Source organism: Salminus brasiliensis, chromosome 20, assembly GCF_030463535.1.
Source record: "Salminus brasiliensis chromosome 20, fSalBra1.hap2, whole genome shotgun sequence".
Taxonomy (NCBI): Eukaryota; Metazoa; Chordata; class Actinopteri; order Characiformes; family Bryconidae; genus Salminus; species Salminus brasiliensis.
Window position 1 is genome coordinate 2,523,896 of NC_132897.1, and position 17,717 is coordinate 2,541,612.

At 45.7% G+C, this 17,717-nt stretch overlaps 1 protein-coding gene across 1 annotated transcript in view; it reads left to right on the forward strand.

Annotated features, from left to right (window-relative positions):
• Positions 1-17,717, forward strand: part of hk2 (hexokinase 2) — a 76,852-nt gene that overhangs the window by 49,845 nt on the left and 9,290 nt on the right. The window contains exons 11-16 of the mRNA XM_072665288.1: positions 1,064-1,212; positions 5,127-5,246; positions 10,301-10,396; positions 11,701-11,800; positions 12,535-12,718; positions 14,807-14,962. Coding sequence (XP_072521389.1) covers positions 1,064-1,212; positions 5,127-5,246; positions 10,301-10,396; positions 11,701-11,800; positions 12,535-12,718; positions 14,807-14,962 — 805 coding nt within the window. The remainder of the gene's footprint in view (positions 1-1,063; positions 1,213-5,126; positions 5,247-10,300; positions 10,397-11,700; positions 11,801-12,534; positions 12,719-14,806; positions 14,963-17,717) is intronic.

Here is a 17,717-nt window from a genome sequence, read left to right on the forward strand (position 1 = left end):
CTTGTCGTGACCTTATCCCGTGTTCTCCAGTGCAGAATCTAATGAGGCCGGTGGGAGCTGGGAGGCAGGAGGAGTGTGGCTCATGGTGTGAAGGTGCTGGGGTGGGATGTTGATTGGTGACACATGGTCACATTTTTGCATCGCATTATCACAGTGTCTCAGTTGGGGCGGGGCGATATAATCAAAATATGACATCACAGTAATTTAAAGACGTTTCATGATCACAGTATTTATCACGAGACACAGCGCATCAGTAGCGCCAGAGTCAAACAAACTGCTGCTTAAATCCTCTCCCAGACTGAGTGCAGTGATTAATATCCAGATTAAAATCTGCTGCTCTTCTTCCAGTAGTTCTGTATTGAAACGAGACAGGATCTTCCATTTGTTAGAAAAGCATATTGTGAATCACGATTACAAAAATATTCACAATATGATACATTATTAGCTCATTTCCCAGCCCTCGTTTCAATGCAGAGGTGTTTGTTTGTTTATTTATTTCTTTTTTATAAATAACAATTAAAGGCTCTATGTAGAGCTTTTTTTTTCTTTTTTTTTTTCTTCAATTTTTTGTTAAAAAATGTTACCTTACATATAAGGTCATTAGAGATCACTGATTATTTGGCAACCGAAATGACTTGTCTGTTGGTCTAAAAAAAAAAGTAAATATTTATCTTTACTTATTATATTTATCAGATATTCATTTATACTCAACAATGATGTTTTTGAGTGAAAACATACATTTTTTAAAAATTAATTTATATATATATTTAATTTAGTAATTTTTCACCTATTTTCTCCCCAATTTGGACTTCCAATTACCCAACCCGTACATACTCTCTCCCAAATAAGTAAATCTATAGTGTTAATAAATATAAACAATAGTTTATATCATTTATAAAATGATGTTTTTGATGGCAGGTTCAATTCAGTGGAGCAACACTTCTAGCAAGTGTGCACCACTGAAATAGGGGCTTTATTAGAGCGCCCTCTGTTGGCTATTTACACGTAAGCGTTTCCATGGTGCGTATTAAAACCTCTCTGTGCATTCGGACCTGTCCTACAGAGCGAGGAGACTTCCTGGCGCTGGACCTGGGCGGAACAAACTTCCGGGTGCTGCTGGTCCGAGTGCGCAGCGGGAAGCGGCGCAGCGTGGAGATGCACAACAAGATCTACACCATCTCCCAGGACCTCATGCAGGGCACTGGAGAAGAGGTACGGTCAGCCTCGCGCTCTCATGGGCAGGTTTTGCTCAGAGTGGGGTCACTGAGGACATTCAGGCCCCCCAGACTCCTTTACAACACTGCCATCGGGTCACTTTCCGTGGGTTATAGTGGGTGGGTGGGTGTGCTGTGATTGGGGTGTGTATTAGCATTAGCATTACATTAATTCAGATCCAGCTAGAAGGTTCAACTAGAAAGTTCTCGGAGTTGGGTGGAGAGGCGCAGACGGAGAATCGGAGGTGGGTAAACCGTAAGCCTCTAGAAGCTCAGCCTGGTTGAGCATTTCTGCAGTAAATCAAAGTCCTCAAAGTGCTTTCCCACCTCTCGATCGCCTCTTGAAAATCCATTAGTGTGTGCTCGCATAAAGCAGCGCCGACTCTTCACTGGAAACGAGGTGGTAGCGTCGTCTTTTACAATTAACCTGCAGCCGTCCTCTGGAGAGCGCGAGAGCGGCGAGAGGGTAACTTAACCACCTGCTCCGGCTCAGGGGGAGCCACTCGTGGTGAAATTACACTCGCGCCCGGGCCTCGGGGTGTGAAGTGCTGACGTAGAGACGCTCAGCCACAGACTCGCCTCTTCACGCATGAGTCGGGTCGGTTCTTACAAAGCGCTCAGGCACACCCCCCCCACCCCCCCCCCCCCCCAACACACACACACACACACCCCAGACTTTTAATTATGCTCATCACAGAGCGATAGATCTGAGAGTAATCCCACTGATCCAGTGTGAGCTTTTTTTTCACCTGCAGACGCTGAGAAATGATGGAAATTGGAAATCCACAAGCTGCTCTGGTTGGTGTCTTGTTTACCGAGATGCTGATTCAGCACAACGGTTGTCAGAAAGCAGATTTACAGAGATCTGGATCTGGAAGTGAGCAAACCAGAGGACCGAAATGGCTCAACAAGCTAGAAGCTAGTGTGTGTCCTGGAGGAAACAAGATTTTTGTTTGTTTATTTATTTATTTGTTTGGGGGGCGTCCACATTCATTAGTCTCAGTCTCGTAAATGTTAAAGGTAAAGGTGCACGTATTTGTCACTGTACAGCGAAATGTGTCCTCCGCATTTAACCCATCTGGTAGTGAACACACACACACTCACACACACACACATGTTAGGGGCAGTGAGTACACACACACACCCAGAGCGGTGGGCAGCCAACTCCAGCGCCCGGGGAGCAGAGAGGGTAAAGGGCCTTCAAGGGCCCAACAGTGGCAGCTTGCCGAGCCCGGGAATCGAACCCACAACCCTGTTATCGATATGCCGGCGCTCTAACCGCTGAGCCACCACTGCCCCTGTTAGCTAATCAGCTCTTCTTTTTTTTTTTATCTGTAGTCGTTGGGCAGCTTATTACAGACTAACGGCTCAGTGTCACCAGCTAGCTTTTAGTATTTGGTGCTTATAAAGCTTCTATAGCTTCATATATTCCAAGTATTTCTCCATTTCATTTTTTTGGAGCATTTCTATTGGTCTGTTCATCATGAATTCTTGGTGTAATATAAAAAAGCAACCTTCCGCAAGCAAATGACTCTATTAAATATTATTATTTATTAAACACGCAGACTGAAAGCCTTGCTGTTAGGGTTTTAAAAGCTTGCACAGCGAGAAATATCAGCAGTTTAACCCTCTCATGTAATTAGACAGGCCAGGTTTAGGAGTCTGCGGGTCTGCACCGTTAGTCAGCCTCCCTTCCTTTCTAATCTGTCTGAAGATTAGATCTGACTCGAAAAGGAGAGCTTGGCGTCCTCTGGTCGAAACCGGACCAACCGGCACAGCAAGCTAGATACTAATAGTTGTGCAGCTGCCAGGCAGTTGCTGCATCGTTGCTATGGTGTTGCAGGTGATTTCTATGGTGTCCTTAAAGGGTTGCTTGGTAGGTGCTATAATGTGCAAGGTATATGTTATGGTATTTCAGTTGGTTGCTATGATGTTGTGTAGTGGTTGCCATGATTTTGCTTAGTGGTTGATAGGTGGTTGCTATGGTATCCTGGGTGGTTGCTGTGGTGTTTCTGAGTGTTTGCATGATGGGTGCTATAATGTTGCAAGGTATATGTTATGGTATTTCAGTTGGTTGCTATGATGTTGTGTAGTGGTTGCCATGATTTTGCTTAGTGGTTGATAGGTGGTTGCTATGGTATCCTGTTTGGTTGCTGTGTTGTTTCTGAGTGGTTGCATAATGGGTGCTATAATGTTGCAAGGTATATGTTATGGTATTTCAGGTGGTTGCTATAAGGTTGTGTAGTACTTGACATGGTTTTGCTTAGTGGTTGATAGGAACACCACAGCAACCACCCAGAATACCATAGCAACCACCTAAGTGGTTGCATGATGGGTGCTGTAGTGTTGAAAGTTGATAGTTCTAGTGTTTTAGGTGGTTGCTATGATGTTGTGTAGTGCTTGACATGGTTTTGCTTAGTGGTTGATAGGTGGTTCCTATGGTATCCTGGGTGGTTGCTATGGTGTTCCTAAGTGATGGGTGCTATAGTGTTGGAAGTTGATCATAGCAACCATCTGACATACTCTAACTCAGTGGTTGCTATGCTGTTTCATGTGGCTGCTATGTTTTTTTGGATTTCATGATGGGTGCTGTAGTGTTGCAAGGTGATCACTATGACATTTCAGGTTGCTATGGTGTTCCTATGTGGTTGCATGAGTTTGCTGTAGTGTAGCAAAGAGATTGTGATGTTTTAGGTGGTAGCTATGATGTTGCTACGTTGTTGTTGTTATGGTGTGTCAGGTGGTTGCTATGGTTTTGCTAAATGTTTTCGTGATGGTGGTATGGTGTTAAAAAGAGATTATGATATTTTAGGTGGTTGCTATGATGATGTGTAGTGGTTGCCATGATTTTGCTTAGTGGTTGATAGGTGGTTGCTATGGTGTTCCTAGGTGGTTCCGTGATGGGTGCTATAGTGTTGGAAGCTGATCATTATAGTATTTCAGATAGTGGCTATGATGTTGCTATGGTGTTTCATGTGGCTGCTATGGTGTTTTGGATTTCATGATTGGTGCTGTAGTGTTGCAAGGTGATCACTATGACATTTCAGGTTGCTATGGTGCTCCTATGTGGTTGCATGATGGATCTATAGTGTTGGAAGCTGATCATTATAGTATTTCAGATAGTGGCTATGATGTTGCTAAGTGGTTGCTATGTTGTTCCATGTGGCTGCTATGGTGTTTTGGATTTCATGATTGGTGCTGTAGTGTTGCAAGATGATCACTATGTGGTTGATATGGTGTTCCTATATGGTTGCATGAGTTTGCTGAAGTGTAGCAAAGAGATTGTGATGTTTTAGGTGGTAGCTATGATGTTTTCGTGATGGGTGGTATGGTGTTAAAAAGAGATTATGATATTTCAGGTGGTTGCTATGGTGTCTCAAGTGGTTGCTATGGTGTTCCGAAGTGGATTTCATGTTAAGCGCTGTAGTGTTGCAAGGTGATCATTGTGGTATTTCAGGTGGTTGCAAAGGTACCGCTTGTCCTTGGTTGGGTGACATGATTAAACATGATTACATTTAAATAAATTTACATTTTGATCAGATCTATTAACTCCTGTTATGCAGAAACCAGGCGTCCAATCAGAAAACGATTTAGCTAATTAATAAATTACGGTTTTATTAAATGAATTGTATTTATTAAAGACTGGAAGATGCATGCACTGTCTTCAGAGTTTATATAAGACCTTTATGATAAAGACGGTCTGCAAGCTCTGAATGTCAGGGGAGTGTTGTGGGTTGTAGGTGTGTAGGTGGTGTGTGTGTGTGTGTGTACATCAATGTGACCGTCTGTAACTATATGATTTGTGCTTTGTGCTTTGTGCTTTGTGCTTTGTGTGTGTGTGTGTGTGTGTGTGTGTGTGTGTGTGTGTGTGTGTGTGTGTTTCTAAACATGTGTTTTTTTTCTCTCTTCTAGCTGTTTGACCACATTGTCCACTGCATTGCGGACTTTCTGGAGTACATGGGAATGAAGGGGGCGTCGCTGCCGCTGGGCTTCACATTCTCCTTCCCTTGCCATCAGACCAAGCTGGACCAGGTCAGTATGAAGCACACAATGCACAGGTATTTATTTTACACACACACACACACACACACACACACACACACACACACAAACTGATGAATGTGTCTGTATGTTATACCAGAAGTCACTGCAGATGTTGCAGCCACTGCCCTTCAGACAGATGATAGAAAGTCCTCCGTTGTCACGATACACATGCTGATAAGTTGCTGGAATTAAGGTCGCAGAACAAAACGCATTGGAATCCAGTTGGATTTCATGATGTGCTGGTTATGTTGGTATGTTGGTAGTGAATAAAGGCCTTCTGTGCACATCTATAGGATATTTCATAGAATTCAATCAACCAGAAATGAAAACTGCGTTCAGCCGTTAAACAGATCAAGGACAAGCTTCTGGGTCTGCCTTAAGGAGACGATCACAGCAGAATGGCTTTGGAACAGTAATTAAAGTGGTTCTGTTAATAAACCTCAAGTTTAACCTCATAGTTTAGAGCTCAGCTGAACTGGATTCCTCGTTTTTATCGCTAAGCTACTTCACTTTTAATGAAGGAACCGGGTCGCTCCTTTTTTATTGACTATAGAAACCAGGAGAGTTGTCTTTATTGACTGACTGGATCACTCTTTCCTGAGGAATCAGTTGTCTTGTCGAGGATTGAGCTGGATCACCCTTCTATAGAGATGGAACTGAGACTAGAAAGAGGCGGGCCAGAGGATGAATGGATGGATGGGTGTAGGTGGGTGGCTGTGTTTCTCTGCAGCTGCATGGGTGGGTGTGTGTGTGTGTGGGAAGTGTGTACAGAAGAATGGGTAGATGGATAGATTGGTGTACTGCTGGATAGGTGAATGGGTGGGTGTGTGTACAGAAGGATGGGAAGATGGATAGATGGGTGAATAGGCGAATGGGTGGATGGGTAGGTGGGTGGGAAATGTGTACAGATGGATGGGTAGATGGATAGGTGGGTGTACAGCTGGATAGGCGGATGGGTGGGTGGGTGTATAGGCAGATGGGTTGGTGGGTGTGTAGGTGGATGGGTGGGTGGTTGGATGGGTGTGTGTACAGCTGGATAGGTAATTGGGTGGGTGTGTAGGTGTGTGGGAAGTGTGTACAGAAGAATGGGTAGATGGATAGATGGGTGTACAGCTGAATAGGCGAATGTGTCTGTGGATGGTTGGGTGTGTGTTGGGTGGGTGTGTGTGTTAAATAAACAACTGTCTGTTGTTTATTTAACCTGATTGCAGACTGCAGCAGCAGGGTGAGCTCAGAAGTACCTGAACTGCTGACCCAACTACATGCTTTGGCCAGTCGCTAAAAGGGCAATGCCCCAGAACATTAAAGGCTATGACCTTTTTTCTTTTTTCTCTCCTTCCAGAGGGCCGAAAGGTTTGTTGTTTTTGAACGGACAACTAAATCACCTTCCACGAACTCCTCTGAGCAGCATTTCACTTAAAACTGAAAAGACAAATCAGCAGAGCCTCTGTTGTTGTTGCTGTTGTTGAAACAATCAGGAACCACAATTTCAGCCCTGGCAGAGCATCAGCAGGGAAGACGGTCAGAGCTTGGTCAGTTCAATTTCAGACGGTCATTGATTGCCGGGGATTTGCAACCAGGTAGTAAAGAGGACAATTTTATGCCGATTTGCTCTGTAGGTTTAGTTCTGCAGAAATGCCGAACTTCTGAGAGACGAGACCTAAAACGATTCACCCAATAGAAATAAACGGCTCCAATTAGGGACTGATACCGCAGTCAGTCATTGTTTCAATTCTGAGCTGATGTGCTGGCATAGGGTTAAAAGGAGAAGTACTGCGGGATGGGCTATAGAGGGGTATAAAGCCCCCCCAGCATTGAGCTGTGGAGCAGTGGAGGAACTGTGCTCTCTGGAATGATGATGGTGGTGGTGGAGCTCCATCCAGTGCTTTTGAGATGAGTTGGGGGTGATGAGGTGAGGTGGTCATCATCATCATCATCATCGTCATCATCATCCAGCATCCTGACCTCACTACTGTTCTTGTCATTGAATACAATCAAATCCTCACAGCAATGCAATGCTCCTCCAAAATCTAGTAGAAAGCAGTCTTCCCTGGACAGTAGAGACAGAGAAACTCTTTTTGATCCCCTTGATTTTAGAAGAAACAATGAATGAGCAGGTGTCCAAATACTTTTGTCCAAATCGTGTGTGTATATATACACGTTTCGAGAACCAGAGAAACAGAGCTGTAAAACAGGCCGATTATAAATCTCCATAACTGTTACATCACAGTCCTGACTGTGCACACCCCCATCCCGACTGTTTATACCCACTGCGACCTCCCTGGTACCTTTTCTTCTGCAGAGACCTGGATGGAGTTGTTGGTCCAGCCACTGGTTCTGCCTGAAGGATGGCTGCCAAGCTGAATGGTTGTGAGCAGTTTTGGGAGACCTGCATATTGCATAATATTATTTTATAAATAAATGACCTCATTAAATTCACAGCATCCCTGATATAACGCCTCTCAGGTGCAAATTATAAGCACAACCCCAGAGCATAGTTGTACTAGTAGTAGTAGCTGGGTCAGCGTGCACCCACTTTTTCAACTCACCACCTTCTTCTGGTTGTTAGCATTGGCACACAGCACTCTGTGTGGCGTTTATATATATATATATATATGTGTGTGTGTGTGTGTGTGTGTGTGTGTGTGTGTGTGTGTGTGTAAGGGGTGGCCAAACGTATGCTGTTCTGTGCCCCGGTGCTGCTGAAAATGAAATTGGCTCTTCATTTCAGCACCGCTCGCTGTCTGGGGAATAGAGGACTCCATGTTTTTATGAAGTGTCTCAAAGAAAAGATGAGTAGCGTCGGGCAGAAAGCAGAGAGCCCCCCCACACACACACACACACACACCGTCTCACACGATGCAGCTGTATCACAGCTCTTTCTGATGAGATTTGATTGTTCGAGGCGTCGTATGTACTGAATACAACTCCATGCCTTTGTGTGGCCAAAGTGAGAAATTCAGCATCGCCCAAGCCGCCCAAGCAGGTGTTTTGTGAGGGATGCATGGCAGTGGAAAAAAAAAACCCTCAAATATATCTCAAAATACCTCATTAACATCAGGCACATTTCCTCGGACGATCTGTTCAATATTGAGCTGTTTAGATTTGGGTTTCTTTGTGGGGAAAAAATGCCAGCAAAGCTGAAGAAGCAGCTCAAAGGCAGCTCATTTGGACCCTCGTTTTGGCCAATCTGTGCTTTCTTTTCTTCCTAAAAGAATAGTTTGGAGAAGAAAACTGTTGTTCATTGTTTAGATAAAAGCTGCTCCTTATATCAACAATGGCCACGAAGCTCAAATATGCTCAAAGCTGTAGCACCAGGGCAACCGTTAAGAGCTGGGTCTTTCATTTCAGCGGATTAAATGCACTACGTGTACGTCCACATTTTTATGGACACCCTTTTAATGAATGCATTCAGCTACTTTAAGTTGCACGTGTTGCCGACACAGACACAGCCTGTCTAGTCCCTGTCGAGAGGTACTGACTAAGCTATTGGCACAATGCCTAATAATTCCAGGGGAGGCTATAGAGGGGTGTAAAGCCCCCCAGCAGTGAGGAGCTGTGGAGCAGTGGAGGAACTGTGTTCTCTGGAATGATGGTGGTGGTTCAGCTCCATCCAGTACTTTTGGGATGAGTTGGGGATGATGAGATGGGGTGGTGGTGATCATCATCACCATCATCATCCAGCATCCTGATCTCACTACCATTCTTGTCGCTGAATACAATCAAATCCTCACAGCAATGCAATGCTCCTCCAAAATCTAGTAGAAAGCCGTCTTCCCTGAACAGTAGAGACAGATCTTTTTTTTTTTTTTTTTTTTAATATCCTTGATTTCAGAAGAAACAATGATTGAGCAGGTGTCCAAATACTTTTGTCCAAATCGTGTATATACACCAAGTTGTCTGTTTCAAGATTTTCAAACTCAGAACCACCGAAACGGAGCTGTAAAACAGGCCAATTCCAAAACACCAGAACTGTTACATCACAGTCCTGATTGTTCACCCCCCCCCCCCCCCCATCATTTACATAAACCCCGCCCACCAGAGAACGCTCTAGTCAGAGCTGGGGAAAGTTCAGCAGAATATGGTGGTGTTGATACTGGAGAGCAGCTACGGGTTGTTACGGGTACCTGACCTCCTGACCGCAGCTTTCCCAGTACCAGTGTCCACAGAAGGGGAGCGCAAACTTGGCTGGGGCAGAAATGACCACCACAGAGCCAAGGTTCGATCCACACTTGGCTAAAAGCTATTGCTAGCCAGTGCTAGCATCTCGTACCGTCTCCTCTCACCACCGTCCGCTCCTTGGGGGCTAGGCTAAAAAAGCTAACCGGTTAAGGCTAAAAGCTAATCCTCATCTTGCTAACGACACAACGACACCTCGCTCTGAGAGGACAGCGGCACCATCCGGTACGACTCGGGGATAATTGCACTTGGGGGGGCCAGCCCAAGCCTTTATGGGGCCCTAAGCAGATTTTCATTTGGGGCCCATCCATACCACCACCTCAGCACCGGACACTTCATCATTCCCTAGGCTGTGCAATACCGTTTCATTATATTATTCAATGCTATTTTATTGTTATTATTATGTTATTATATATTATTATTATTATGTTATTTATTTATTTATTTATTTTTATCATGATATCTTGGTGCCCTTGGGGGCCCCCTGGTGGCTGGTTTTATTATTGATGTATTTTCTTTTTCTCAGGTGAAATAACAGGGTGGTAAATTGGCTTGTTGAACTACATAGAGTTACACACTTAATATTTCTACATCACACAACAATAAAAATACTTAAAAAAAAGTCTGATTTCCCAGAATTCAACAGGCTAGAATTACTAAAGGTCCTCTTAGCTGCTTTATGGTAACTGGTTTTGCAGGTAAGAGGGAGAAATGGACGTTTCTGACCAAGGCAAGGTTTACCAGATACATGTGTTTTGTCACACAGGAGGAAAACACGCACACACACACACACACACACACACAGAAAGGGTGTGATTATCTGTTGTTGTGCTCATCGTAGCCCCTCCTCCTCTGTATTGCAGGGCATTCTGCTGAAGTGGACAAAAGGCTTCAAGGCTACAGGCTGTGAAGGCGAGGATGTCGCGGCACTCTTAAAAGATGCCATTCATCGCATGGAGGTGTGTGTGTGTGTGTGTGTGTGTGTGTGTGTGTGTCTTCATGCTAAAGCTGCTGAAATGAACCCTCTGAAAATGGCTTCATGTCAGTCTGATTACTAACCATTTCCTAAAGTGGCCCAACTGGTCAGGGCTGTGTAAGGCGCTGGCAGGACCCTGGCCGGACCCTGGCGACCCGATGACCCTGGACCCTAACGATTCAGTGTATTACAGCTCTGTAAAATAAAATCGTAGGAAAACAGCGTAATAAACAGGAGTACGGGTGTGTTTCTACGATGGCTCGGTTAGTGTGCTTCAGCAGAGGACGTGTGAACGCTGCCTTTCCAGCCCTGGTGCGCCTCGGACAAGCAGGCCAGAATCGCCTGAGCAGGTCCGCTTCTAAACTCTGGTGCGGTTCGTTCTAGAAGAAATGAGCTTCCATACGAACATCCTGGACGTTTTCTACAAATGAAAATGCAAATTAAGTCTTAATGTTTAAGCCTGTGAGACGAATATATCGTTCAGACTCTAGTACTGAACCACAGAACCGCCTACCAGCAAAACACTCGCACGTGTGTGTGTGTGTGTGTGTGTGTGTGTGTGTGTGTGTGAGCATGAGCGCACTAAAGCCGCTGACGTCAACAGCATAATGCGAAACGCCGGGCTTTTTGAGACCGCTGGCGCTCCTGCCGCCCTGCTGCTAGGCTAATTAGCGGTGTTTATACTAGCGGTGGGTTCAGGCTTCAGCGCAGCTCAGCTGATTCCTCTGGTTTTAGTTTTCCTTTGTTTTTTCTTTCATTTTCTTTTTTTGTTTGTTTTTGTTTGTTTCTGTCCCGCTGTTTCTCACTGCTGTACCTGTACTGTGTTTTCTGCCCATCTCTCTCTCTCTCTCTCTCTCTCTCTCTCTCTCTCTCTCTCTCTCTTCCTTATTCTCTCTCTCTCTCTCTCTCTCTCTCTCGCTCTTTTCCTCTCTATTTCCATTTTTTCCTCCTTTTTTTCTTTCCTTTTTCCTGTTTTTTATTTTTTTACTTTCTATTGTTTCTCGTTAATGTTTTCTATATATTTTATTTTTCTTTATTCGTTTCTTTTTTTCTTTTTCTATTTTTTAAATAATTATTTGTTTTTTTCTCTTTCACTTTCAAACTTCTTTTTTTATCTTTTCATTGTTTTTATATTTAATTTTCTTTTTTACTTTTTTCTCTGTTTCTTTATTTTTTCTCTCTTTTACTCTCCCCTCTCTCTCTCTCTTACTCTCTTACTCTCTCACATTCTCTCTCTCTCTCTCTCTCTCTCTCTCTCTCTCTCTCTCTCACTCTCTCTCTGGTCAGGAGTTTGATCTGGACGTTGTGGCGGTGGTGAATGACACGGTTGGGACGATGATGACTTGTGGTTATGAGGATCCGCGCTGTGAAGTGGGACTCATTGTGGGTGAGTGTGACTGACCGTCATCTTGACAGACACACACACACATATACACACAGAGACAGAGACAGACAAAATATATGACTCCAGGACCTCCAAGGTCAGAACCATTCAAGAAGTGTGTGGACATGATAAACTGTTTGTTTGTTTGTTTGTTTTTGTGTGTGTGTGTGTGTGTGTGTGTGTGTGTGTGTGTGTGTGAGAGCACACTCTTGTGCGTTTGTTTTCAAAACCCCTGTTTCATTCCTCAGGTGCATTCATTTGTTTTTATATAAATGTGTTGATATAATATGTCCAAATGTTTGTGGACACCCCTTCTGTGCACTTATTGTTACCACAGATGTGCAAATCTTATCTAGTCCCTGTAGAGACGTTCTGCCAAAAGATTAGGACTCCCTGGAGCAGATAAACCTATGAACAAATTTGCACCATGCCTGTGTTCTCTGAAATGACGGATGATGTTCCATCCAATACTTTTTGGGATGAGTTGGGGATGATGAGGTGACCTCCAACATCCCGACCTTACTAACACTCTTGTTACTGAGTGCAGTCAAATCCTCACAGCAATTCTCCTCCAAAATCTCCAAAGTCTTCTTCCCTGGATCAACTGCTTTAGTTTAAAACTCTTGATTTCAGAAACCAGGAATGAGCGGGTGTCCCAATACTTTTGTCCATATTGAGTGTGTGTGCATTTGTATATTTTCCTAATGTTGATGACTCTCTCTGTCTGTGCCCTGCAGGTACGGGCACGAACACCTGCTACATGGAGGAGATGGAGAACGTGGAGCTGGTGGAGGGCGAGGAGGGCCTGATGTGTGTGAACATGGAGTGGGGAGCGTTCGGAGACCTCGGGGAGCTGGACGACTTTTGCACGGAGTTCGACACAGCTGTGGACGAACGCTCAGCTAACCCCGGCAAACAGAGGTGAGGCTGACACCAGCGTCACGCTGCTGAAGCGCCTCTCTGTGTTCACAGCCGGCGTCGCAACTGATCAGACCTGTCGCGCGTCAAATAACACGGAAAACACGCCAACTGTGTTCTGCTATTGGGTTTTCCAGTCAAATCAGTGTTGCACATTTCTATACACTGCAGATTATTATTAGCAGAATCGTGATAAACCAATCAAACAAGCCTGATTTAAATATTCTCCACATTCAGTGAGGACCCTGAGTGAGGGGGATAGGCCCGGAGTAGGGTAGTGAAGGATAGGCCCGGAGTGGGGTAGTGAGGGGGAAGGCCCAGAGTGGGGTAGTGAGGGATAGGCCCGGAGTGAGGTAGTGAAGGATAGGCCCGGAGTGGGGTAGTGAGGGGGAAGGCCCGGAGTGGGGTAGTGAGGGGGAAGGCCCGGAGTGGGGTAGTGAGGGGGAAGGCCTAGAGTGGGGTAGTGAGGGGGAAGGCCTAGAGTGAGGTAGTGAGGGGGAAGGCCCAGAGTGGGGTATGAAGGATAGGCCCGGAGTGGGGTAGTGAGGGGGAAGGCCCGGAGTAGGGTAGTGAAGGATAGGCCCGGAGTAGGGTAGTGAAGGATAGGCCCGGAGTGGGGTAGTGAGGGGGAAGGCCCGGAGTGGGGTAGTGAGGGGGAAGGCCTAGAGTGGGGTAGTGAGGGGGAAGGCCTAGAGTGAGGTAGTGAGGGGGAAGGCCCGGAGTGAGGTAGTGAGGGGGAAGGCCCGGAGTGAGGTAGTGAGGGGGAAGGCCCGGAGTGAGGTAGTGAGGGGGAAGGCCCAGAGTGGGGTATGAAGGATAGGCCCGGAGTGGGGTAGTGAGGGGGAAGGCCCGGAGTGGGGTAGTGAGGGGGAAGGCCCGGAGTAGGGTAGTGAAGGATAGGCCCGGAGTGGGGTAGTGAGGGGGAAGGCCCGGAGTGGGGTAGTGAGGGGGAAGGCCTAGAGTGGGGTAGTGAGGGGGAAGGCCTAGAGTGAGGTAGTGAGGGGGAAGGCCCGGAGTGAGGTAGTGAGGGGGAAGGCCCGGAGTGAGGTAGTGAGGAGGAAGGCCCGGAGTGAGGTAGTGAGGAGGAAGGCCCGGAGTGAGGTAGTGAGGGGGAAGGCCCAGAGTGGGGTATGAAGGATAGGCCCGGAGTGGGGTAGTGAGGGGGAAGGCCCGGAGTGAGGTAGTGAGGGGGGAGGCCCGGAGTGGGGTAGTGAGGGGGAGACCCGGAGAGAGGTAATGAGGGGGAGGCCCGGAGTGAAGTAGTGAGGGGGATGGCCCGGAGTGAGGTAGTGAGGGGGAAGGCCCGGAGTGAGGGAGTGAGGGGGAAGGCCCGGAGTGAGGGAGTGAGGGGGAAGGCCCGGAGTGAGGGAGTGAGGGGGAAGGCCCGGAGAGAGGTAGTGAGGGGGAAGGCCCCAGAGAGAGTAAGTGAGTGAGGGGGAAGGCCCGGAGTGAGGTAGTGAGGGGGGAGGCCCGGAGTGAGGTAGTGAGGGGGAAGGCCCGGAGTGAGGTAGTGAGGGGGGAGGCCCGGAGTGAGGTAGTGAGGGGGAAGGCCCCGGAGTGAGGTAGTAAGGGGGGAGGCCCCAGAATGAGGGAGAGGGAGGGAGTGAGGGAGAGGGAGGGAGGGAGTGTGGGTGAGTCCCTGAGATCCAGCTCTGACCACCTCTAGATGTGGTTTGAGTGACCTGGTCTCAATCCGATGGCAATTGGGGGTCTTTGGGGGTGAAGCGGGTGTTTTAAACCTGGCTTTTATGCAGTCAAGTCAAATCCCAGCGTGAGCCGAGTGTGAACAGGCTCAAAGACTGCAAAGGCACCGAATGCTACTAAAGATGCCATGGGAAGCGCTGTTCTCAAGTTCAGAGTTATAGCAACACTGTCTGCACTACCTGGACGCTGCAGAGAGAGGAGGTGGCCGGAAACCCTCGAGTGACCGCAAAAGATCTGCAGCAGGATTTGGTGGCAAAATGACCACAAAGATCCAAATAAGTGAAGAATAATCTTTTGTGTAAATGGATTCATTCAAGAAATGACCTTTCTCTCTCTCTCTCTCTGTGTGTGTGTGTGTGTGTGTGTGTGTGTGTGTGTGTGTGTTAGGTTTGAGAAGATGATCAGTGGCATGTATCTGGGGGAGATTGTGAGGAACGTGCTGCTGGACTTCACGACCAAGGGTCTGCTCTTCCGTGGAAAACTCTCGGAGAGGCTCAAGACCCGCGGGATCTTCGAGACGAAGTTCCTGTCCCAGATTGAGAGGTGGGTTTCTGGACCACTCTGAGATTCTGTACCACCCTGTGTGTTAGTTTTCACTACACTCCAAATGTCCAAATGTTTGTGGACACCCCTTCTAATGAATGCGTCCAGCTACTTTAAGTTGCAGCCATTGCTGACACTGATGTGCAAATGCACACATACACACACACACACACACACACACACACAGCTCATCTAGTCCCTGTAGAGAAGTACTGCCAATAGAATAAGACTATCAGAAGTAACACTCAGTAATGCTAAATACAATCAAATCCTCACAGCAATATTCCTCCAGAATCTAGTAGAAAGCCTTTCCACAGCAGTAGACAGTTACTCCAACAAAAGCTGAATAAACTAGACCAAGCCTACTTGGTCCATGGCTCCAAGGTCCAGTTCTGACACCCGCATGTGCAATATAGGTGCCTTCGCATTAATAATGCATATATATATATATAATATGCATTATTAGAATAAACTTGCAATAAACTCTGCTTGCATAATTCTCGCTTCCGGTCTCCAGGCCTGTCGTGTGACGCGCTTGGTCTTTTGAGGTCCTATTTACAGCTTCTATATTTAGTGCTGGTCATCAGAGCCACTGGTTGGTTCCTTTGTGAATTGACTTCATGCATGCAGGGCTATTTGCTTCCGCATGGCTTTCCGACCATCAGCGTTTGGCCTTTAGGTCCCTGTGAGTGTTCCACACATTAAGCCCGTGCCTCTGAAGCTTCGGAATACTTATTAGATTGATAAAGGTCGCTTCATGATGGAAATCAGAGAGTGTAATTGGACTTGGAGAAAGGCAGTAGGGTTGCTCTGATGTTTCTCAGCAAACATTGGGGAGGATGTGGGAGGTCCCCAGTTAAGAAAACTGCAAAATGATATCTAGTCAGGATATCTAATTGTTCTCATCTTTAAGTCCGTAAGTCTTGAAGTTTCTATCAAATTAAAGCTTATTTGTCACATACAAGGTCAAACACAGTACAACTCGCAGTGAAATGCTTTTTATATCTGTTTAATTACATTCTATAAAAAAGCATGAGCTTTAAAAAAGACGATGAAAATTAAGAAAAAGATGAAATTAAGACAAGATTCAAAAATAAAAATATGTAGAGCGAAGAAATAAACTTGTGTTCTAGGAATAAAAATCATCGTCATTGTTTCTCATAAAAGTGTCTTTTGGTAGACAATTATCTGTTGAAATTTTCTTTTGGGTAAATAATTATCTGGTCAAATTGTCATTTGGTAGACAATTATCTGGTCAAACTGGCGTGTGGTAGACAATTATCTGGTCAAATTGGCGTTTGGTAGATCATTATCTGGTCAAACTGGCGTGTGGTAGATCATTATTTGGTCAAATTGGCGTGTGGTAGATCATTATCTGGTCAAATTGGCGTGTGGTAGATCATTATCTGGTCAAATTGGAGTTTGGGTAGATCATTATCTGGTCAAATTGGCGTGTGGTAGATAATTATCTGGTCATATTGGCGTGTGGTAGACAATTATCTGGTCAAACTGGCGTGTGGTAGATAATTATCTGGTCAAATTGGCGTGTGGTAGACAATTATCTGGTCAAATTTGCGTGTGGTAGATAATTATCTGGTCAAACTGGCGTGTGGTAGATAATTATCTGGTCAAATTGGCGTTTGGGTAGATAATTATCTGGTCAAACTGGCGTGTGGTAGATAATTATCTGGTCAAATTGGCGTGTGGTAGATAATTATCTGGTCAAATTGGCGTTTGGGTAGATCATTATCTGGTCAAATTGGCGTGTGGTAGATAATTATCTGGTCAAACTGGCGTGTGGTAGATCATTATCTGGTCAAACTGGCGTGTGGTAGATCATTATCTGGTCAAACTGGCGTGTGGTAGATCATTATCTGATCAAATTGGCGCGTGGTAGATAATTATCTGGTCAAATTGGCGTGTGGTAGATCATCATCTGGTCAAACTGGCGTGTGGTAGATCATCATCTGGTCAAACTGGCGTGTGGTAGATCATTATCTGGTCAAACTGGCGTGTGGTAGATCATTATCTGGTCAAATTGGCGTGTGGTAGATCATCATCTGGTCAAACTGGCGTGTGGTAGATCATTATCTGGTCAAACTGGCGTGTGGTAGATCATTATCTGGTCAAACTGGCGTGTGGTAGATCATTATCTGGTCAAATTGGCGCGTGGTAGATAATTATCTGGTCAAATTGGCGTGTGGTAGATCATCATCTGGTCAAACTGGCGTGTGGTAGATCATTATCTGGTCAAACTGGCGTGTGGTAGATCATTATCTGATCAAATTGGCGTGTGGTAGATAATTATCTGGTCAAATTGGCGTGTGGTAGATCATCATCTGGTCAAACTGGCGTGTGGTAGATCATTATCTGGTCAAACTGGCGCGTGGTAGATCATTATCTGGTCAAATTGGCGCGTGGTAGATCATTATCTGGTCAAATTGGCGCGTGGTAGATAATTATCTGGTCAAATTGGCGCGTGGTAGATCATTATCTGGTCAAATTGGCGTGTGGTAGATCATTATCTGATCAAATTGGCGCGTGGTAGATAATTATCTGGTCAAATTGGCGTGTGGTAGATCATCATCTGGTCAAACTGGCGTGTGGTAGATCATCATCTGGTCAAACTGGCGTGTGGTAGATCATCATCTGGTCAAACTGGCGTGTGGTAGATCATCATCTGGTCAAACTGGCGTGTGGTAGATCATTATCTGGTCAAATTGGCATTTGGTAGACAATTATCTGGTCAAATTGG